This window comes from Triturus cristatus, chromosome 4_2 (genome assembly GCF_964204655.1).
Source record: "Triturus cristatus chromosome 4_2, aTriCri1.1, whole genome shotgun sequence".
Lineage (NCBI taxonomy): Eukaryota > Metazoa > Chordata > Amphibia > Caudata > Salamandridae > Triturus > Triturus cristatus.
In genome coordinates, this window is record NC_140586.1 from 467,308,774 (window position 1) to 467,332,290 (window position 23,517).

A 23,517-nucleotide genomic window follows, 5' to 3' on the forward strand; every position below is an offset into this window, starting at 1 on the left:
CAATGTGAAGCTGGTATGTGGGGAACTGACGGTAAGTTCTGGAAGACAATTTGAAAATAGTGTAGCATTGTGGAACATGGCACAGTCAAATTGAAAACGCTGTAGAAGTTTCCAGGAGGCAAAATTGACCTGTTGTGATGTGACTGTGTTATGGCATTGTGTTTATTGCAAATGTTCAACTGTTATTGAAATTAATGTTTTACTCTGATAATGAGAAACTACATAATAAACACTGGCACTTTCCATGCTATTCTTCTGTAGTCATTGTAAAACTAGCCATCAACTTCAAAATATACTTGTGGGGCAATGTAAGAAGCACAATTGCGATTTGTGACTAGCTCACCGAATGTGAAATTGGAATGGTAAATTTAGGGGAACAATGTAGAACCTGGCACGGCAATCCGGGAACAGGAATTGTGATGGTCCTGGTGTATGTAGAAATCAACATGACAGGAATAATGTAAAACTTGGACAACAATAAGCAAGGAGGGCTAATTTGAAACTGGCATAGCACTAAGGACAATTTCTTAGGGGCACTGTAAATATAATATGTTGTGTTAAAACTCTAACATTACTTTATGGACTATATAGATGCTAGTATGGAGGTGTGTACTCGGGTGCATAATTGTGTGAATGGCATGACAATGGCCTGTAGCAATTAAGAATCTGACATATACATGGGAATTTGAATCTTACATGGTAATAAGGAATCTGACATAGCACTATATAATAAATTTCAAGAGCAATTTCTGAAGGCAATGTAAAACTAGTTTGGCGATATGGATTCGGTTGGGCAGTGTGGAATCTGGCTTTGCAGTTCCCTGGGTGCAATGTTATCTGGTGTGGCAATATGGAAACATGCATGAAACTTTTCTGGGGTAATGTATAAATTGTAATCCTCCATTGTACATTTTCTAAGTTGTTCATTTTTAATTATACTTTGTCTAGTGAGAGGCCACCAATAAAGTAAAATAATCTCGAATGAAATGCTGAAAAAGTTCATTATGCATAGTTGAATAATTATACAGGCATATTATGTAAAAGTGTAATTGTTGGACTTAGCCCTCTATGCAGGGTCACTTCCAAACATTTTGCCTTCCTCCTCCTGTTTTTTGCTGAATTTGTTTTTGTTGGTCTTATGTCGCTGAGCAATTTACCACAGCCAGTAAGTGCTGAAGTGCATGCACTCTCTCCTTTAAACATGTTAATATAATCTTTTCCCCGATTGGCATATTTAATTCACTTATAAGTCCCTTGAAATCTGTTACTATACGTACTCAGGGCCTCTAAATTAAATGCTAGCAGTGAGCCTACAGCATTGATTATGCCATCCACTTAAGTAGCCCTTTAAACATGTCTCTGGTCTGCCTTTGCAGAGTCTGCATGTGCAGTTTTAAACTGCCATTTCGACCTGACATAATAAATCTTTTGCCATGCCCAAACCTTCCTTTCTAATACATATAAGTTACCCCTACGGAAGGCCTTGGACAGCCCATAAGTCACGGTGCAATGTATATAAAAGTATGATGTGGACTTTCAAGTTTTACATGTCCTAGTAGTGAAAAACCCTTGTTCCTTTTACACTACTAGCCTATTTCTCCCACAGGATAACATTGGAATTGCCTTATTACATTTTATACGTGTAATTTCCAAATGGGAAGAGATGACCAGATCATGTTAGGTGTCTCTGGAATCATAATTTAATATCCTTATTTATGGTTACATTGGATTTCAGAGTCTAATTTTATAAATGTAACTTTTAGAAAGTTGGCATTAGCCATTTGCTCCCTGCTGCTAACCTGGGTCACATTACTGGGTGTAGCCGACAGTAAGGCTTTGCGTATTCCTCTTGAATAACCACACACAATGGGAGCTTAGGTGTGACTGGATGGGCCATCATTGGCTAGATGGAAGGCAGCAGCTGGGCACAGTCTCACTTAAACTTACATAGGCTGGGTCCTGTCTCTACAGAAAGGGCCTAACAACCCTGCATTGCCAATTCTGCTAGCTTGGAGCCAAGGCTGGGGAGGTAGGGAATTACATGCAATTCAAAGACACTGTCTATAAACTTCTCCCACCTTCCAGAACCAGGGCACCAAGGTAAAAAAAGGACCTCTGACACCACCACTTCAGTACACTTTCAGAGCTGTGGATATTCTGAAGAAGGACTGCTGTGCTACTGAAGGACTGCCACTCTGCTGGACTGCACTCTTCTGGATTCCTGCTTCGCTGTGCTGACCTATGCCTTCTGCCCTCTGTGCCTGGGGAAGAAGGACTGGTCCTGAATCTCTTGAACCCTGAGTGACCTCAAGGGCTAGTTGACTGCCTTGTGATATGAAACTTCAGGGACCTAACAGGCGTCCAACAAACTTACATCTGCACCTTGACTCTGCCATTTGTGCGTCTGCCCTGCCAAGTGATGCCATCTCTGTCCTGGTCCCTAGGAAGTGGGCTTAAGGTGCTTACCAGCCTCTGTAGATCCAGCAGAACCAATTTGTCTCCTCTTCTGTTCAGTGCAACTTCAAGCAGAACTAACGCGTCTCCACTGCTGCGTGGGCTGGACCCGATGCAAAGTCCTACATCGCTGCCACAACTCACAACACCTTCGGAACCACCACTATGTTACGCATCATTGGTGCAGGCCCTTGCATTCCTCATCGATGGCAGCCTCGTCTATGATGCCGGACTCAGCATCGCAGCCTTACAGCTCTTTGGAACCAACACATTGCCCTGACTGATCACCGCAACCTCGACGAGGACCAAGGCCCTCACATCGCAACCTTGCCACATCTTGGAACCGACATTGCATCGGCTGGGTGATGAATCTCCGGCGCAGATCCAAGCAACGCTCTGCAAACCAGGATTTAAGGTACTTTGTTTAGCGTGCCTAACTGGGTCTCTTTAACTGGCCCGCACTCCATCATAGTCAGCCTGAACTTGTGACTTTGTCCCAGGGGAAGCTACTAGATAACCACAGTTGGCGCTTTACACTTCGTGGCACTATTTTTCCTAAAAACCTTAAGATTCAACATCGCCAGTTCTACTAATTGGATTTTTGTCTTTCTGGTCTTGTTTTATGTCTTGATATGCACTTTATTTTTTGTAACACTTTTTTGGGCTCCTTTTGTGGTGTGTTTTCAATGTGCTACTGTTTGAAGTGTTTCACTAATACCTTACACATTGTCTATGTGTTAAGCCTGACTGCTTTCTGCCTGGAGGGTGGTACACTGGTTAATTTGGGGTTGCTTGTGACTTCACCCTGAGAAGGATTGTGCTTGCTGATTGAGACGGATTACACCCCCGTCAACTAGTAACTTAATTTCTTACAATCATGAAGCTGTGCTGCTATACAAATCATCTTCCATCATTTTGTCATCTTTATTTATATGAAAACATGGTTATTTAATAGAAAGAAAAACGATAAGTTAAAGAATAATAATCCAGCAGCACTTTAGTTCTAGGCACTGCCCTATAGATGCCTGTCAAACAGTAATTAATATGTACAGTGCAGTACTTATATCTTCTACTGGGCTGGTTTGACACTAGTCTATGTTAAAGCTCAAAGACATTTCTTCTTCACTGTGTTCCGTTTTTTTCTTCTTTGACAGCAAAGGATAATCATATTCATACTCTTTTTTCTTTTGATCTCATGTTATTGTCCCTTTTCTTGGCTCATCTAAAACATATTTCATTACAATTCATTGCTTTAGACTCTTTAGAATCCACGAAAACATTCTCGGTATTGTGTATAGATAATTCAGTATAAAGCAAACATTGTTATACTTCATTAAAAGAGGTAGTCATTGGAATTTGCTATTAATTTTTAAATTAGAATCTTCTCTTTCTTAAGTACTGATTTATCTAATTCACTCTAAGCAAACGTAAATTTTCCTTCCCTTTATATAAATGGTATTTACAAGCCCCTGAAAATTATCAAAATCATCCACCATTTCGGATAAATTCACCATACAACATAGTGGTCATTACTAACATATATATGACCCAATAAAACAACACAACCTAACAGAGGCATCCAATTACAAACCTCCTATCCATTTCTGAAAGCTTGCTTTACAGTTAATTAAATACAATCCCTCTATACAAACACGTCTTTAGTTATCTTCCCATGGGGGATTTTTGTTTTCTCTAGTCACCTGTCATAAAGAAATTACATACCCGGTTCATTGTAAATAGTTGAGCTCTGACATCACACTGCTTATTGTCAGACAAGGGGGAAGGAAGTCACAAAGCATAATTGCACCTTTGGTTAAAAAACAGAAAAACAGGAATTGCATTTTCCGTATTCTGAAATGAGGTGTTGACAATAAAGGAAGTATATATTGCAACATGTTTAATTTTGCAACTATATGTCCCTACAGAAAAGATTGAAAGGCTGCATATTTCAACACTACGGGGCAGATTTACAAGCCCTTTGCGCCATTTTTGCATCATTTTTCCCATGTTAAAAGTGACGCAAAAGTGGCGCAAGGGGCTTGTAAATCTGCCCCTACATTTCTGTAATCTGACTTAAATGAAACTGATCATGATATCTTTTCTCAAAAATTGTTAACTGTGTTTTGGTGTTGGTGAGTTCACATTAAAGAGTCTGCCATTATTCTTACCTGCAATGAACATGAAAGAGCAAGACACTAAGGGGGATATTCTCAAGAACGTGTGATAACTACAGCAAAAGTAGCTTAACGCAACTCTTCACATTGCAGTCTATCGCGGGAAAATAACACCGTGGTAACGTGGTAACCCCAACACGGGGGCACCATGCGATAAACCCACAACAACGCGTCCAATGAACGTGTTAAAATCAACGAGACGCCGCAAAAATGTGAAACACGAATGCGAAATAAGCAGCGATGATGCAAATCGCGACACGAAAATCAGCAAAAACCAGCCATAGGCCTACAATCCCCACGCGACATGCGGGAAAATGCACTATGAAAGTTGGAAAAAAACACATACAAAAGTCAAACAACAGCGAAGCACAATGAAGGTAGCCTAAGCAAGTGCAGAGGACAACCAGAATCCCACAAGCCCCCAGAGGACCAGCCTGGGACCTCGGGTCGGGAAAGGGCAAGGACAAGAAGAGTAGGAAGAAGAAGTTCAGTCCGCAGGAAAACAGGATCCTGATAACAGGGGTGATGGAACACCATCAACTACTGTTCGTCACCTCCACTGTGTCACTGGGAACTAAAAATGGAATATGGCAGACCATTGTGGACAAGGTGAATGCAGTTGGAGTGCTAAAGAAGACAATGGAAGAGGTCAAAAGACGCTGTAATGATGTCAAGTGCAAAACCAAGCAGAAACTCGCAAACAACCGGAAGGCAGCAATGCAGAATGGAGGTGGGAGCCCTGCGCCACAGGAGGAGCTTGACGAGGTGGAGGAAATGGTGTCCACAGTCATCAGTGGGGAGACGGTGGCAGGAGTGGGAGGCCAGGACACTGTTCAGCATGACCGGACACAACAGCAACAGGGTGAGTATTCAACAGGGACTGGGGGACGGGGGAGATGGGCACAATGGCATACATGCACAAGTAAGCATAGCACAGCGGAAAAACCATGCCCCAGACCCCCAAATCCCACCTAGAGGCCAATGCAACATCTCAGCACTGTATAAGCACAGACGTCAGAGGCACACCGCATGTAAGGGACAAGGGGTAGCCAAATCAGAGCTGCAGGGGTGACTTCCCCAAAATGCGGCACACACACATCACATGCAGAGTACATCAACATCGACAACAATGTGGCACAATCCGCAACACGTTCACAACTGAACAGAGGACACAACTGGTGTCGCCTGTGTGCAGAAACAGGCCAATCACATATGGCATCGCAGGGAAATGTGTGTTGACACAAACACACATCCTGTATGTTGTCGAAATGTCCACTGTCCCGCATCATATAGGCAGCTCCCCACAAACAGTCACAATGTACACTGTCATTCAGTCCAAATGTAAACATGTACAATGCGTCAACATACATGTGAACACAATGTTAAACTGCATTTCCCCTTCACATTGCAGAGGGAAATTAAACACCTCCGGCAGAGCAGTCCCAACCTCTCTTCTCTGATGATGAAGAGGACCACCACACCTTCGACTCCGATGCCCTCCAAAAGCTTGTGGACAGCCTCCGCAGCCCACTTACAGGAGCAGGGCAGCCCAGCTGCTACGAGGAGAACCCACACCCTGCACAGAACACACAGCAGGCAGCACCCACCACCACGGCTGCCTCCCAGGACACCCATGATGTACACATGGCCTTCCAAAACCGTGTGTTGGGGTGCCAGGACAAGCTGGCTGAACAGGTGAAGGTGGGTTTCGACTGCATGGCAGACAAACTAGATGCCATACGTGGGTGTCTAAGTCCCATCAGGGACCACTCCCAGTCCCTAATTGACACCGACAGTCCACTCCATGCCCTCCAACGAACCATGGCTGACCTCACCAGAGTCCTGACCCTGTGACAAGAACTGCTGTCCAGTCAGAGTGGCTCCAGTCAGCTCACCTGGGAGTTGGGACTCATGCGGAGGCTCATGGAGAACATGGTGTGGACACGGGTGGAAAGAGCTGCTGCCACGGCTGCACACTAGTTAGAGGTAGCAGGGTCCCTCAGTGCCATAAAGACTCTCCTCATGGCATTGCTGCAACAAGGCCTGGGGCTGATGCACGCTGCTGCTACCACTGCATCCAGATCTCCGGCCCCTGATCTGTCAGTGCCACACAGTGTGGCGAAAATTCCACCTTCGGCTCCTGAGGTGTCAGTGCGACACAGTGCTGGAGATAGAACACCACCACCCACATGTGAGGCACATGAAACAGCAGAGGACGAAGATGCGGATGAATCTGCCCTCGTGGTCAGAAGGAAATGGTAGCATTCATCTCCGCCATATGGCCTGGTTCTGCTTGGTTCTGCCTTCTGCATCATCACCTTCTGCTGTCCCCCGATGCACTCTGCGACACTCACCTTGGACCTCGACATGGACTGCCATATTGTGTTTGGTCCCCAATGACACAGCTATCAGACTGCGAACTGAACTTCTCCTCTACTGATGTACTTGTCATTCCCTGAAGGACTCTGGCAGGCCCTCCATGGGCTAACAATGTAAAGTGGGGTTTGCCTGGCACTGTACTGCTCCAGCGGCAACACTCCACTGAATGTGCATTAAACATTCATTTTCACACAGATGTGTCATGTCTACGATCTTGCAAGTGTGGAGGTATGGATGCATGTAGGGTCAATGAATTCACCTTACGTCCATGTTGCTCATGTTTTGGGACTTGGGTCACAGGGTGACACATTGCCGATTGCATGTCTGGTGGCTACCACACTAGAATGGAGACACACGCACTAGTTACTTCCTTGTCCAGATATGGAAGGAAACATGCCCAGAGCCATGTAGTCATTGTTCACACCCTTACGCTGGACTGGCATACGCCAGGCCAGCCCTCTCCCCTTATGCCCACAGGGGGGGTGACAACGCTACATGTCCCAGGTCTTCCCTGTAGGGATCTGCTGCTCACAGGTCTAGTTGTCAGAATGCCAAAGCCACTCGTTCACGGCTGGATTACACCCACACCACATCCATCCAGCTCAGCCATCACAGGACATGTAACCCTGCCAATAAAAAGGGCCTGGTGCACGTGCTGGTTGCCATTTCCACTCTGTAACTGGGTGTCTCCATGTGGTTATCATTTCTGCCTGAGGGCCTAGGGCCTGGGCACAACACATTGCCCAGTGCCGGGGGTGACATGATGGCGTCCGCACCACGGGACTCAATCATAAAGGGTTCATGGCTTGCGGTGCACAGACTTGGTGGCACTGGATACACTGCGGCAGGCACAGGCACACCACCATGGGACGGTGTCTTTCGGTGCACTGAGTTAGGGGCACCTTAAGTGCTGAGCGGGTGTGCAGCCTGCGATGATGCCCCGTCCAGGCGATCCAGAATGATGGCATTAGTGTGAGCCCTGCTGGACCTCAATGTAGGCCTGAGCCAGCGGGCAGTGCTTTCCTACCGCCACGTGGCATCGCTTCGCCGTTCACAGAGTTAGTGACACCTCGAGGGCTGAGCGGGTGTGCAGCCTGTGATGAGGCTGTGTGCACTAATATGTTCTCTGCCATTGCGAAATCAAGACCCAGAATCAAGCATGTGACCTGGTGGCCCGCGGTGCGGGGCTGAATGATGTGGAGGGTGCCATGGTTGCAGGCCCTGGGCTTGGAGCTCCCACCGGCATGTGGTGGGCCCCCTTGGAGACAAACCATGGCGGAAGGTGCGCAGTGAGGCCTGGTTGCAGGGGCGGGCAATCTCTGCTGGGCAGCGGGAGGGGCTGGGCTGGGCTTTGGGTGCAGCAGCCTGTGTACGCAGGGGCGGGCAAGCGATGATGTCTCTGGCAACTGATTCAGATGAGGGACCTGGGGGACTGCAGTGTGTTCCGGCACGTGGTTGGAGACACACCAGCGGCTGCAGGTGAGTAGTGAGGCCTGGGTCCACAGTGTCGGGACTCTCTCTCCCTCCCTCTCTTTCTCTCTCTCTCCCTCTCTTTCTCTCTCCCTCTCTCACTCTCTCTCTCTCCCTCTTTTTCTCTCTCTCTCCCTCTCTTTCTCTCTCCCTCTCTTTCCCTCTCCCTCTCTTTCCCTCTCTCCCTCACCCCCTCTCTCTCTCCTTCTCTCTTTCTTTCCCCCTCCTCTCTCTCTGTCTCTCTCCGTCTCTCTGTCTGTCTCTCTCTCTCTCTCTCTTTTGCTCTCTCTCTCTGTACTTTGATGGGCGCATGACACACCTTCTTATCTGTATTTCTGTCTTGCAGGCTGTGACTTACAGAATGCCCAGAGAAGACCCGCCGTGCCTCTTCGAAATTGTTTTTTTTTTTTAAAGTAATAAATGTTTTATTTGGATTATATTTTATGAATATATGATCTCCAATTTTCTGGCCACACCTGTATGTTAGGTGTTGTGATTGTGCAACTTCAGGCAATTTGTTTGGTTCATGGTTTCGTGGGGTTGATGTGCATTCTCTTTCTCCAGAGGGAGGGTGGGTGGGTGGTGGGGGTCCTGTGGTTGGTGGCAGGGGGTGTTGTCGCCCTATTGGGGCTCCGGGCTGCTTGTTCAGTTGCTCGGGTGCATCTGTGGTTCTTCATGTTTGGCTATGGGCTGTGCTCCCTTGGCTGCTGCCGGTTGTCGTCCGACTTTACACCAGGTCAGAGCAGGTGCTATTTTCCTGCTGCTAATGCGCCTTATCGCCCGTTTGTTGTTCATATCGCCGATCTGGCTGTTCGTTGAGAATTTTGTGGAGTGGTGTTGTCACGGCTTTTTGCTCAGGAACGCCTACTCTGCATCTCATTAGCGATGGTTGCCGGGGTCATCCGTAGCAATGTTTTTTGAGGATTCTATCGCTGGAAAACTGGTGATATCGGCTGTTAGCACCTGCTTGTGAATGTGGAGATAAGTTTATCGTGAATTTGGCTGCGATAAAGTGCCGATAACTCGGTGATAGGTCCTTGAGAATATGCCCCTAAAGATTTAGGCGCTTTCAGTCTTCTTCTGGAGGTGCAATAGGGTTGTTGAAGGACAACTCTGCTAAGCCATTTGGTATTGACCTTCAATCAATTCCTACTTAATTCCAAGATGTCCTGATCCTACATACCCATATTCAGAGTGTGAGTTATATCTTTTGCTTTCAGAGTGTGGTATAAGGCTAGGGGTGGGTGGAATTTGCGAAATTCACTTTCGCAAATTATCGCGAAAATGTTAAAAATCTCCGCAAACACGCGGAAATATCGCGAAGATGCGGAAGTTTTTTTCCCGCCCGTTTGCGGTATTTTCTGCGTGGTCGCGGCTCGCCAACCTACCCATGCGGTTGCTCGCGGGCGCGGCCATCTTGTTTTCACTTGTCTCGTGGTGCATGATCGCGAGAAGAAAGACGTGATTGCGCGACGCATGACGTTACTGCGGGCGCGAACTGTCACGAGACAGCGCAAATGGCTACCAACAATACAACATCTCGTGGAGAACGCGACCGGATCGTGAAAACTTGTCGGTGAACGCGGGGATTCAGGTAAGGCGATCGCGCGGACGCGAGAATGTATCATTTTACAGCGCAAGCAAGAAACAAATTATCGCTAAGCTGCGCAATGCGGAAATTTTGACATTTTCGCGCTTTCCGCGGAACGCGAAAATGCCAAATTATCGCAATTTCCGCGAACGAAATTTTGGCCCAGGCCTATATAAGGCAAGGCAAATCACCAACAGTCCCAGGTAGTAAACTTTCCAGCATGGTAGAATGCGTCCTCTTTGAAATACAGAATTCTGTAGAAGGATGCATAATATGGTTATTAGGCGTACAAACTCTTCTAAAGAAACCAAAAGGCAGTGCACACTTTACCTTTGACCTTTTGTTGCCATAATCAATCTCCTCTGGTGCACTTGTTGAATTTCACTTTCTGTTTCAAGGACTGAGAACACAGCCAACAATCTAAATAGGCCCGATGATGATAAGGTGCAACTGATGATAGATTACTTTAGCACGTGCAGTTCAGTATTGCGCTAAAACGCTGGCCTTACACCTGTCTGATGTTGCCTGATAGGAATACACAATGCTTTTTTTTTGTTTAAAGTTCATAGAGTATATTTTACCCTGAAAAGGGAGTGTACCACACACGATGGTTTTTCGGTGCACCAACTCCACTCCATGTGTCAATGACAGCGTTTGCCTGAAAATGGCAATTCTTTCAACAGGGCTTTGATGTCCCACACAGTGCTTCAGTTTCCTTCTCATGTACTGTAGTTCTATTTGGCTAGGCGTGTATGGAACTATATACCGGATGTTACTGTACAAATACTGCTCATTAATGTATTTTCTCCTTCTCTCTTCACTTATAGGAAGCCAGGAAGGCATTTACGGTAGGTGCCATTTCCATCATTACGTTCTAAATTCAAGTACTACTGCTTGTATCTGAGCGGGATATTGTAAAGCCACGCTACCAACAATGTGGGAAAACTTCTCTGACATCTCAAGATGATATTTGCCAAGCGAAATCCTTTCACAAAGCTTGTGTACTTAAAAAAAATAAATCGACTCCTAATTTAACGTATGTGAGAAAATTATACCTGATGTGGACATTTTATGGTAAGTATTAAATCTGTGAGGGAAATCAATATTAATTTACAATTGATAATTGCTTGTTAACCACTTGATTGTTAGAGATATTTGACATGGTTATTTATGAAGCCTAATGTTATATATTTACTTGCTTGGGGGCATATTATCAAGACAGACGATAACATTATCGCCGCTTTAGCGGCAGAAAACTGCCGCTAAAACTGCGATAATGGGTTTGATAATATGCTCTACGGAATTCCCTAGAGCATATTATCAAGCCCATTATCGCCGTTTTAAAGCGGCGATAATTTTATCGCCTGTCTTGATAATATGCCCCTTTGTTTTGATGAATTCTACTCTCCTAAGATAGAACCGCAGACAGAAGTGTGCATGATGGCTGGAGTTCTCGTGTGATCCTGTTTGATAGACAATTCGAACTTCCATGGTATTGTGTGTGGTTTTATAAAGCCCTTTGCTACCACTATTGCGGCCTGAAAACACTGAGGAATGAGAATATCAACCTCTATTTTTACAGCGCCCGATTTCACGGCAAGTGAGACGTTTGTGTACAACTATGAAGGTCTAATTATCAGTGGACTTCCAGAAAAGGGCTGCAACAGAGCTGGAGTAAAATTTAAATGTAAAGTGGAAATTAGAAGTGCTGGACCCAAACTCTGTCTGCTGCAGGTAAGAAATTGTACAAAAAATAAGAATTGAAAACACCAGCATGAACATCTTGCCTTTTCCCCTCTGAGCTGATCCATCTAAATAACGAATTTGTTTCTAGACCTATGTACAAAATCATGAATCCTTCTACACGATCATGAATCCTTCTGCAACAACAGACTTCTTCTGAATCAGATAGAAACATAGGGGAATATGTACATGGAGTTAACACCGCATTACCGGCACTTTTCCGACGGTTTTGCTGCGAGATGTTTATCTTCATATGTCCAAGCTAACCTCTGTTAGTAGTTTTATGGCGAAAACGTCTATAGAAAAGATCGCCACTTCTGTTAGCGATAATGGCATGCAAGGGAGGCGTTCCCGTGCAATAGCGGCCACTAACTCCACTTTGCGATATGTACAAAGGAATTCTTGAAGGTAGGAGGACCAAAAAAACTGCCTCTAAATGCAGGTAGAGGCAGTGTTTCAAGACCAGAAAATAGCTATTCTTAAAAATGGAGATAACCCTCTGGGCCTCATTTCAGCAGGTTTTGCTGCTGGACCGAGCTTCAAACAATGTTGCTGCGCTGCCCTGCGACAAAACTACAGGGCAGGACTGCGCACCATCAATAAGATAGTGCGCATTCCTGAGTCTTACTAATAAAAAGTGTTGCATTGCTGCGACAAGACAGCTTTACAACACGACCCCCTTCTTGCAACACCAGTGATGCGCTGTATTCACTGGACAGTGCTCCATGATGCAAGTAATGACACATACATCTGGAATCCTGACGTATCTGTCTGCGCTAAAGTCAAGCGTTGCTGCAGTTGTGTCACAACCATGACGCAGCTCCAGCAATGCATGGGGCCAGCCTCTCCTCGTGGCACTACATCACCCTTATGCCTGCCATCTTGCAGGCATAAGGTACTGACGCAGTGCCGTTCTTGAAGGGTGCCCGGATGTCGGAGAAGTTGGAGATCCAATTGGTGGTGGTTGTGCGCTGTGGTGTCATCGTCTGTAAGTGTTGGCGGAGTGGTGGTGCTGAGGGAGTTGACGAGACATACTTCGGTGGCCTTGATGCAGGTGCAAGAGGGGCGGTAGTGTATGGTGGGCATGGTGAAGACGTGATGTATACAATGATGGTCAGTCCAGGAGAGTTCGGTGGTGTGGCTGTAGTTGAAGGTCCCGCTGGCGGAGGAGACGTGCTCGACCATGTGTCCTGCTATGTGTCTTGCTGCAGTGACTAACTGTTTGAGTCTGATGTTGGGGAGCTACCCCTGGAGGGGATGGTGTTCTGGTCACTGGGGGTGTCCAGGGGGAACTTGAGTTCGCCGAGTAGGATGTCATCTTTGGATGGGAGAGCCTGGTGTGCAATGAGGTCTACAATGGTATTGGAGAATGGGAGTCCATGGCCTGGGGGGCCTGCAGATGAGGGTGCCACAGAGGATGCGGTTGGGGTTTCTCCGGATATGGAAGTTGAGGTGTTCCATGGTCACCGTGGGGTCATCAGAGTGCATGGTCAGTCAGAGTGTACTTCTGTAGGTGATGGACAGTCAGGGTGGTCCTTGCGGGTGATTTAGTAGCCGTCAGTGATGGCGATGGCCGGTCTGGAGCAGATGTTGGTCCTGGCAGACCCTGTGGCATCCAGGGTTGAGGGTGTTGGCACCGTAAATGTAAATGTGTTGTACTTGTATAGCGCACTGTTACCCTAGGGTATCCTGGCGCTGTACTCATACCGCTGTGGAACCCTTCCTGGCTTTTCCCTGTGAAATGTCCACTCCTGGGCACCCCCAAGGTGAAGCCAGGCATCCCAGCACTGTTGGGGCCGTTGTGGAGATTGAGCAAACTATTGCCCAGAGTTGCAGAGTGGGACCCATGATTAGAATAGGCACCGAGGCGAGAATTAACAGGTCCGTGGAAATTGAACCCTGGACCCGGGCCAGACCTCTGCATCAGGGTCTGCCACTCTAACCATTGAGCCACACTTGTCCGTAGGGGTGGAGTGTCCGAGAGGAAGGGTCCTTGGTGCTGAGCACCTTCCAGGGGAGATAGACGCAGACGGAGACGGCCATTACAAGGGAGGCATTACATCGTAATGCCTTTACAACACAATTACAACAACGCAGGTGCCTTTACATCACATTGATTACAACACATTGTGAGGTCAGTAATGGGATATTTTTAGGTTTTAGGGCAGGTATTTGTTTCGGGTGTCAGAGAATAAGTTTGGGGTGTATTATGGGGTAAAATTCGAAATTTTTTGTGTGTTTTAGGATCAATCATGACATTTGGGGTGTTCATTTGGGTCAACTATGATTTTTAGGGTGTGTTTTGGGGGCTCAAAGATGAACTTTAGGATTCAGGGTTTGCTTTGGGGTGCAAGGGTTAGTTTTAGAGTTGCACTCACTGCAGTGGGAATAGTAATATTTACATCTCCGCTATCCAACACCTTCCCTACTGTTGCCATATGCCTAGTATTAGTATGCATAGTAATGGAATGCGATGTAATGGTATGCGTCATAACTTCATAAGTACCTTTGGCACACCAGTGGTACGCCCGCTGCGCTTCCGCACAGCAGGCGCCATTGAGAAGTGCTGCGGGGTGGGACTGGACAGCTGGGAGGTGGGAAACGCCGGAAAGGACACTGGATGGAGCGTGGACACGGGGGTGTGTGTGTTAAAGGGTGTTGTAAATATTTAAATGAGAGAAATCTTACCTTGATGCCAGGCTCCCTCCCCTAAGCTAATCACAACACTGCAATGCAGCATTGGGATTTGTCATTGACGCCGGGACAAGGTGTTCAGCCAGGGGCTGGAGTGGTGAGCATGCTCTTCATGCAGGCTGGAATGCAGCCTGCATTGCGAACAGGACAGTGTGCATTACTACTTTAGGTGGCCTGAGTGGGCCGACCAAACAGTCATTGCGCACTTAAGTAGGCATGCCACTCTGGCACTGCCCTGCGTGTGGAGCAGCCCTAAAGACCCGCTCGCCCGCAAAGGAAAGGATCACATCAGGAAGTTATCATCAAGTGATGATTTTTCCTCTTCTTGCACTGCTTGAAAGCAGTGGGGCAACGCTCTTCCCCCATGGCAGATGAGCTGACCCTGGGGGTGTGTCATCTACAGGTGCCAAGCCTGTGCGACTCGACCCTCGGGCCTCCTCCGCTACGCATCCCATCTTCTCCTTATCTGGACATTGACACTGTGGCGTAATCCACTGCACTCTCTCCAAATCTGTGACTCAGCCAGCAGGAGCCTCAGCCAGGTAGGATTTCACAAGCCTGGGTACAGCAGTCGCTGACATGTCCTCTGGTGAACCTCCCAATGCAGTTGATGCAGAAAAGCCCCCTTAGGCGTGAAGTTGCAGCACTCCCGCCACACAAGTTCGGCACAGCTCAGGGGCCTCACCCTCCCCAGCGTCCGGCCAGCACAACATCATTCAGCCTGTGATGCAGAGAGGCGCCCACCATTGGTAATCCCCTCCATGCACCCCAGTGTAGTGGTGGATCGTAGTATGCGATGCAGACCTCCCTATGTTGATGCGCAGGAGCGGCTCTACCATTCACAGCTCCAAGGGGTTCAAGGCGGTCTTCTCACACAGGTCAGCAACGTGTCTCCATGCGACCTGCCAGGCTTCACCACCAGGCACGGGCGATCGCCGCACCTCAATGTCCACTGCCAAGGATCATCGACCCCGCAGCTCCTCCCCATCCCACTCCAGTCTCCAGGCGCAGGTCTAGCGAGTCATCCAGGCTCCAGACGCAGGTCCAGTGAGGTATCCAGACTCAAGACGCAGGTCCAGTGAGGCATCCAGGCTATCATCCTGGTCATCCTGGATGTTGGGTGACTTGAGGGTGTTGTTGATGTGTGCTGCACTTGGCCCTGGCTGCTCCATTCTGCATTTCATTTTTTTTTTGCCTATTCTCTATTTGAGGTCGACTAGTCTGCTATTTTTTCCAATAGAGACAAAAAAAACTCACGTTGGGCTGACTAACGTACAATTTTTTAACGCTAATGGGCCTTTCGTTGGTTTTCACCCGATAATGCCGGAATTCCTATCGCCCCCACGCTAATGATGGCTGCAGTTTCCACCGCTGATCCCTGAAGCTATCGCCATGTAGCGACGTATTGAACACACGTCGCTAACAAGGCGATAGTTTTCAGCGGTAAGAAAACTGCCGCTAACTAGCGTTAGCGGTAGTTATCGCCAGTCCTTGTACATATCCCCCATAGTACTTCGCACAAACGGTATTTGATCCTGATTAAACATTTGGACTTGTGAGCAACTATTACAATAACTCACTTTTTCCCTGTGGAAAATTCTCCTGAAGCAATATCATGACCCAATTCTCTGTGCTGTGCCGATGCAGAAGGAGTCTACGCATTTTTTCCCATCTATAGTAAATACATTAACTCATAAAATTTCCAAGTTATTGCAATGTCGCCTTCAACAGAGCTTTAAAATAGGAAGCGGTAGATACTGTTCTGTGTTTCTGCATTTTGCTGTCTGCAGCCTATGAACTAACTCAGAGATTTTTCAAGTTAATAAATGCCTTGCAGATGGAAGAAAATGCACATATCTCCTTCTGTGTCAGTGCAGAGTATGGACTAATGTTGCTGTCCAGCTATTATCTGAATGTATTTGCACTCGGAAACAGGGACTGCATAATGAATGTGCACTGTATCCAGGCTCAGAGAGGGTTTTTTGCCAAAATTAGACTGTTCAGGGTGCAGAAAACAGAGTGTAGAGCTTGTATCTAGGTTGTCCTGCTGTGTTGCCAGCAGTTCATGTTCTTATTGGAATTTATAGAACTAATGTGTGCAATGTGGAGTGTGCAATTCAGCAAAAGAGGGATCATGTCACTAGCTATGGCCAAACTGTGCACCTTTTTTATGTGATTGACTAAAATGCATACATGAGTGGCAGACGGTGCGGCTCAGAATAGTGAGCAGTGCTGTCTGCAGCTCAGACACTGTTGGAAATTAGCTTTTTTCTGCATAGATAGCCCAGGTTTCTTGACTTGTGATGGAACTAATGTTTTGCTGGTTTTAGAATTCTGTACACTTTGTCTCTTCTAACCAGTTGTAAAGTCTTATGCTCTTGATTTAAACATAGTCAAATTGGCATATTCCTAATTAGTATATTTCACTTACCTATAAATCAGTAGTGTACAGTACAGAATATATGTACAGCAGCACTTATTGTGCCATCCACTACAATGACAGTGTAAAACATGGTTCCAGGCATACCATTGTAGCTTGAGTGTATCAGTTTAAAAACAGCACTTCGATCTGTCAAAGTGAACCCTTTTGACAAGTCAATCCTTCCCTTTTAAAGATTAATAAGTCACCCCATGTAAAAATTGTAACCCACAAGATAGGGTGCATGGCATTTAAAAGTAGGACATGTAAAAAAGTAATATTAACATGTCCTTACAGTGACTAGCACCCAAAAGCAATTTTTCACTTTTGCAGGCCTAGCTGTCGTATGCAGGAAACATGAGTGCAGATTTAAATCCTAATACTGTATCTTGTTAATGGGAGTAGCTTCAAAAATAATTACCTTTTTCCTACCTGAGATTCTTGAAGGCTAAATTAGCATTTGTTCTTCAACTTCTACTAGCATTTGAAAAGGTATAAAAAAAGGTGAACAGCTCTTTCCAAGAGTAAAAGATAGGCTGATCTGAATGGTCATAGATGACTCATTTAAACCTGACAGAGTTTGCGGGCCAGAGCTGTGATCATCCTTTGTGACATTACCATGTCAAGTTGTGGTCAAATGTCAACGCCATTTGCATTGCAGCGCGCGCAATGTAATTCATTCTATTTATTTATTTATGTACTTAACTCCGTCGGCCGTATGCTGGAGTTTACTACCCCTACCCTGCGCCTCCCCCGCCCCACCTCACTGCCCCGCACCACTCCCACTACGAGCCGCCACTGTCTATAGGTCACCACACTTAAAATCTATCAGTCACTCCTCTAGCAGGGCTTGACAATCCTGAAGGGAGGGTGCTGGGTTTTACGTGAGAGGGTGCCATTGATTGAGCAGAGCACCCCTGCAGCCTTTGAAGACCATTCTCCCGTGTTGTCAGTGACGCAACAAGACATATAGGTAGAGATGCATTATATGCTCACATAAACTGCTATCTCGAAAACGGCTGCAGCAAAACATGTTGTGTTTGGTATCAAACACCTTGGAATCATACCTCACACCGGTAACCTGTGTGGGAGGTATGATTCCACTCTTCTGAAGTGAGCTTCATGGGGTCCCTGGTCTTCCGGGTTCAGCCTTCTTGACCCGGGCAGCACAAAATGGTTGCTGCCAATCAGAGACACATTTCTGCACTCCTGCTGCTAAGCCAAGCTCAAGCAGGGGAAGGCGGGACAATAGGCATCCTGTCACAGGGAGGTGTGACCACCTCCCAGACAGAAGTTAGTGTTTTGGGGCTGGGTGGGTGCACTGCCAAAGTGCCTGAAAGTCTGCAAGAGGGGCACATTTGGTGTCCCTGTGCATAGTCCCGTTCAAACCATTCGTGGTAGCTGTTGGCTCCTGCTCTGGCACAAAACTGGACAAAGGACAGGGAAGTATCCTCCCCACTGTCCTGACCCTCCCCTGGGAGGGTCCCCTGAATCTGTCCAACCCTCTACTGTGGGTAATTAAGGGCTTACCTGACTGTAGGACCCTAGGTTCAACGTGGACAAGATTCTGATCAAGAAACCACTGACTTTCGACCGTCTGGACACTCTGGACTTTGCTGGACTTCGACTGGGCCTGACTTCGTCTCCCTCTCCATCCAAAGCATTGTCTGTGCCCGTGCACCATACAGACTCTGTGCAGGACCTGTGGAACATCAAGGACAACTGAAGTTATCTCCCTTGGGGTGAAGAAGTCACTCCCCTGCATTCACAGGCACCATAATACAACTGACTGGTCTGCTGATCCTGAGCTCCTGCAGACTTCGAAGGCTCCAGCAACACAGGAGGTGGGTTCCTCTGGTCCTTGAAAGAGCTGCCCTCTCACCAAGTCTGAGGCCAGTATCCCTTGTGGGGACCGCATAACCTGAACCTCTGTGCACTGCGTACATTTGCAAATGCATATGCTTGCTGGTATTCCCCAACTAAGTGCATTGGGCTATCCATAGCCCCAACCTCTTTGCCCATTTTGTACAAAGGACTTAGGCCTCCTTGCACTCTGTGCCCTGCAAGCTGTTACTTTTTGAAACTGCTAGCGGTCCCCTTGCGACTCCTGTGTCTCCGGCCTGTGGGTCCATTTGAGCGACAACACTGATTTTCTTGGGCTCCCTTGGTTGCTCAAGCCTGTCCTGACTCACCTTGCTGTGGTGAGTCTATTGGTCCTTGCTGGGCCAGACCGTGACCTTACTCAACCTTTTTCGTGAATTGCCGCTGCCAAGGCTTGTTGGTGTTCCCGCCGGACACCGACCCCTCAGTACTCGACACCTTCTGTCGGGCAGCTCGTATCTGGCTCCTGGTCATCCTCATTATCTCCTGGTCCATGTGGCTGCAGTGACAAGGTCTCACTCTTCACACCTGAAGCACCCAACAGTGGTGGGCATTCGCCTACCGAGCCCCTGGTCACTCCTGAGTGATCCTGACTCTGTCCCCTCTGCTTTCAGGTTCCTTTCATCATGAATCCACCTGCTGGTTCCACCGGACACTTCTCTACTTTCCAGCAGTGGCACTTCTTTGAAGACTCCCATTGAGAACGATGATGGTTTCCGATGTCACTTCAGTCCTATGCATCCTGCTTCCCTGGGATAGGTAACTCTGGTACTTTGGTATCCACGGGTGGGGTGTCTCTCTAACCTTCTATGTTCTGAAGAGTTTCTACGTAATTCACTTGGAAGGGTCCTCAAACTTTAAAACTGCAACCGTGACTCTCCCATTGAATTGTACATAGCACGCGGTCGTGTTTTCACACTGCACCTGTCCTCTGTGGGGTCCCTTCTTACTCACCTTGGGTGGTTTGTAGGGGTCCCAGTGATTCTACATTCTCTAGACACTTTCTGGACTAGAGTCGTGGTTCTTATACCATTATTTTAGTATATGGTTTGGGCTCACCCTGGAGCCCACTGTGTACTAGTGCTACTTACGATTGTTTCTGCGCTACAGTATTGTGTGCTTTGTGTTTATCTGCATGTAGCAGATACTGTGAGGTATTTAAATGTGTTATAATAATAAATACATACTTTTATAACTACTGTGTGTTTTTCCTTTCATTTAACCATTACAATAAGGTTGCATTCTGATAAAACAAGCTGCTTAACATTCCTTTAAAACTAAGCCTGAAGGCTGCTCTCCACACCCTACCACTTGGATAACTTTCTAAGGTTATATTTGACCTCTTAAACCACCATGAGGGTTGTTTGACTGGTGCAAGGTGCCCATTTTTATTGGTGGACATCATATACCAGGCCAACTTCTCACAAGGAGTCAGCTGTCACCATAATGACTTGATGTTCTGCAGACAGAGGTAATGAAGAGATAAATTCAGTGGATACAGTATCCTCTTGTATGGATGGCCACCAAAAGAATCGGAGTATTAATTCAAGAGTACTCTTGAAAACACGGTGGCCGGCAATGGACGAATTTTGGCACATTTGTAAGGTTTCTAATCTTTTTTATAGGAAGGAATAACACCTGTTCCTCATAGTAATGTTTCTGATGTTGGTAGAGTTCATTGATGACCTTCTTCCATTTCTCAGCAGTTAAAGTTGCATAGCCAGACTAAGCCCCATCCAAAAATGATTGAACAGTCCCAATAATACTCTGTGACTCTATAATGTGTTGTTGGGGAATAGCTGGATTTTTAGGATATCGCCGTGATAGAGCATCTTCAAGATTGTTTTGGGAACCAGTTATACAAGTAATGGTAAAGTCGTACTGGCTGAAAAAGTAGGTCCATCGAGCTTGGCGGCTGTTATGGCATTAAATTCTGTGAAGAAATTGTGGATTTCTATGCTCTGTCCTGACTTCAAATGGCTCCTTGTTAACAATTAGAAACTGTCTCCATTCACGACAACCTAACTTCACTGCTAATAGTTCTCGTTTGAGAACTGAGTAATTCCTTTCAGACTCTGAGAAAACTTGGACGAGATAAAATACTGGGTGTTCCAGCCCATCATCTTCTTGTTTTAGAGAAAAAACAGCACTCGATGCCCATCCGAGGCGTCTGTTTCTACAATAAAGTGCTTGGTCGTGTCTGGGTGATGCAGAATTGGTTGCCTGAGTGAAAGCCATTTTTAGGGTCTGAAAATCCTTCTCTACTGCTTCAGTCCTTTTAAATCCTTGCTGAAGATTTTCCTTTTTTAGAGTTTAAGATAGCTTCTTTGATCAGCTAAATTATCATTGAACTGGCGATAAACATTTGTTAACCCCAGAAAACATTGGGCTTCTTTGATGGTTGATGGTGACTGCCAGTCCAGTGTAGCTGTAATCCTCTGTGGATCCATGGCAATTCCTTTCTTGTTGATTCGATAACCTAAATATTTAACATTGCGTTGGTCAAATTCACATTGTTTTGTTTTGCAGAACAAACTATTTTGAAGTAGTCTTTCTAAAACTTGAATGACGTGTGCCTGATGATGATCTGGATTGATAGAATAAACAAGAATGTCATCTAGGTATATTACCACAATTTGGTTCTAAAGATCTGCAAATAAACTGTCCATTATTCACTGAAAAATGGGATGGGCATTTGAGAGTCCAAACGGCATGACCCTATATTCAAAATACCCCAGGGGAGTTGGAAAAGCGGTCTTACCAACATTGATGTGCTTGAATGGTTCCCGACTTTGACTCTTGAGGGTTCTGGTCTGTTCAATGTAAGGGCAACCCTTGTGGTGGCCATGGTGCTGGCAACAGTGTAACGCCAAAGCAGACTGTGCCTTCCAAAAGGAGTGCCAAAGCGGAAAACTCTGAAGGGAAGAAAACCTCTATAGTAGGCAGAGAATCCAGGGAAAGAAAGGGGGCGCAATGAAGAGACCAGAAGATACCAGCAAGAAGAAACAAGATCAGAAGATAGGAATCTCCAGGAAAGATCAAGGCTCCAATGAATCGAAACAGGAAACATCAACAGGAAATGAAGGTACACCTGAAATGAGTAGAGAGCACAACAGGAGCGAGGACATACCAGCAGGAGCAGGAAGTGTTGCAACGCAAGGAAATGAAGGATTCAGGCCCTTATATACCTATGGACAGGAAATGATGTCATAGGAAATAAGCAGCCGCCATCTTGGATAGGGAAAAAGAGAAGAAAAAAATAGGAAAGTTAGCCATCTTAGAATTGTGTAAGAAAAACCCATCCTAAAGCCTTTTGGGAGCAAGACTCTGGAAATATGAGAAGAAGAAAAGTAAGAAGATGGCCTACGTGCAAGAGAATGGCTGTCTGAATGTTACTATATGTACTTCCTGTTCAGAGGTAAGGACTACAGGGCTTCATTGTAAGTTTTACAGAAGGTTTCAGTCTCTGAAGTGGAACTGCAATGTTTCCTGAACATTTTAAGCCACTGTATTGCTCTGTGGCATGCTTGAAAGAGAAAGGAAATCAATGCGGTCTGCTGTGGTAAAAATTAGGGCGTCATAGGACAAACATGCAACATTTTAATAACCATAGCAGGAGACTCCAATGCACCCTAGAAGGACAAGTGGGGCACTGTGGGCTGAATAATAGCATGTGGAAGTGTGAAAGAGGATGCTGCGAGTTCAGCAATGGTCTGACACGTAACGGCAAGTGACTGTATGGATGAATGAGTGGCTTTATGAGTGGGTGTTTGGTTAAGTGGGTTGGTGTGTGAGTGGCTGTATTAGAGAGTGAGTGTCTGTGTGAGTCTCTGGATTTGATAGTGCTTGTATGAATGTGTGAATGGGTATGTATGTGGGTGTGTGAGTGAGTGTGTGAGTGAGTGCTTGTATGGGTGAGTGAAAGGCTGTGTCGAGAGGCCCTAGGGGGAGTGAGTAGGTGTGGTATTGGCTGTATTGGTGCATGAGTAGGTGTGTGTGGTTGTGTGAGTGGCTGTATGGGTGAATGACTGGTTGTATGAGTAGCTGTATGGGTGGGGTAATAGATGTATGAGTAGCTCTATGGATGAGTGAGTGATTGTGTGAGTACTTATATGGGTCTGTAAAAGGGTATGTGAGTAGTTCTGTGGCTATGTAAGTGGGTATATGAGAGGGTATGTAGGGCTATGAGTGGGTGTGTGAGTGGCTCTGTAGTAGGGGTGGGTGGAATTTGCATAATCGTGTTATGCAAATCTCCGCGAAACGGTAAAAAAATGTCCACGAACACGCAGAAATTCCGCGAACACGCGGAATTGCTTGTTCTCGATGCTTTTTTCCTGTTCGCAATCGCTGTTTGCGTGCTCAGGGGGAAATATCTGGTAAACACGCATTTTGAGAATGCGAACAAGCAAAAAATTTCGCGAAGTCGCGAAACGCAGCTTTTTGGACAATTTTGCGTTCTCCGCGGAACGCGACGTTACCCAAATTCCGCGAACGGAACAGAATTTACCGATCAGGCCTACTCTGTAGATGATATCATCAGTGATGTAATCAGTGATGCCATTTGAGATGTCATCTGTCGTGTCACTGACATGTCATCCGTGATCTAATACGTGAGGTCGTAAGCAGTGCATTGTGGGGGCGTAAGATATAGTTAGCTCAGGTAAGTATAACTGCAGAATTTTACTGGTTTTGTAAGATTGAAATCTGAGTCT

At 46.3% G+C, this 23,517-nt stretch overlaps 1 protein-coding gene across 4 annotated transcripts in view; it reads left to right on the plus strand.

Moving 5' to 3' along the window:
* Nucleotides 1-23,517, plus strand: part of LOC146834561 (vitellogenin-1-like) — a 977,187-nt gene that overhangs the window by 50,510 nt on the left and 903,160 nt on the right. For 3 of the 4 annotated variants that reach the window (XM_085601961.1, XM_085601964.1, XM_085601963.1), the window contains exons 2-3: nt 10,896-10,916; nt 11,651-11,802. In XM_085601961.1, the coding sequence (XP_085458087.1) occupies nt 10,896-10,916; nt 11,651-11,802 (173 nt within the window). Of the gene's footprint in view, nt 1-10,895; nt 11,143-11,650; nt 11,803-23,517 lie in introns of those variants that run through there. The other variant, XM_085601962.1, reaches the window with a different exon arrangement.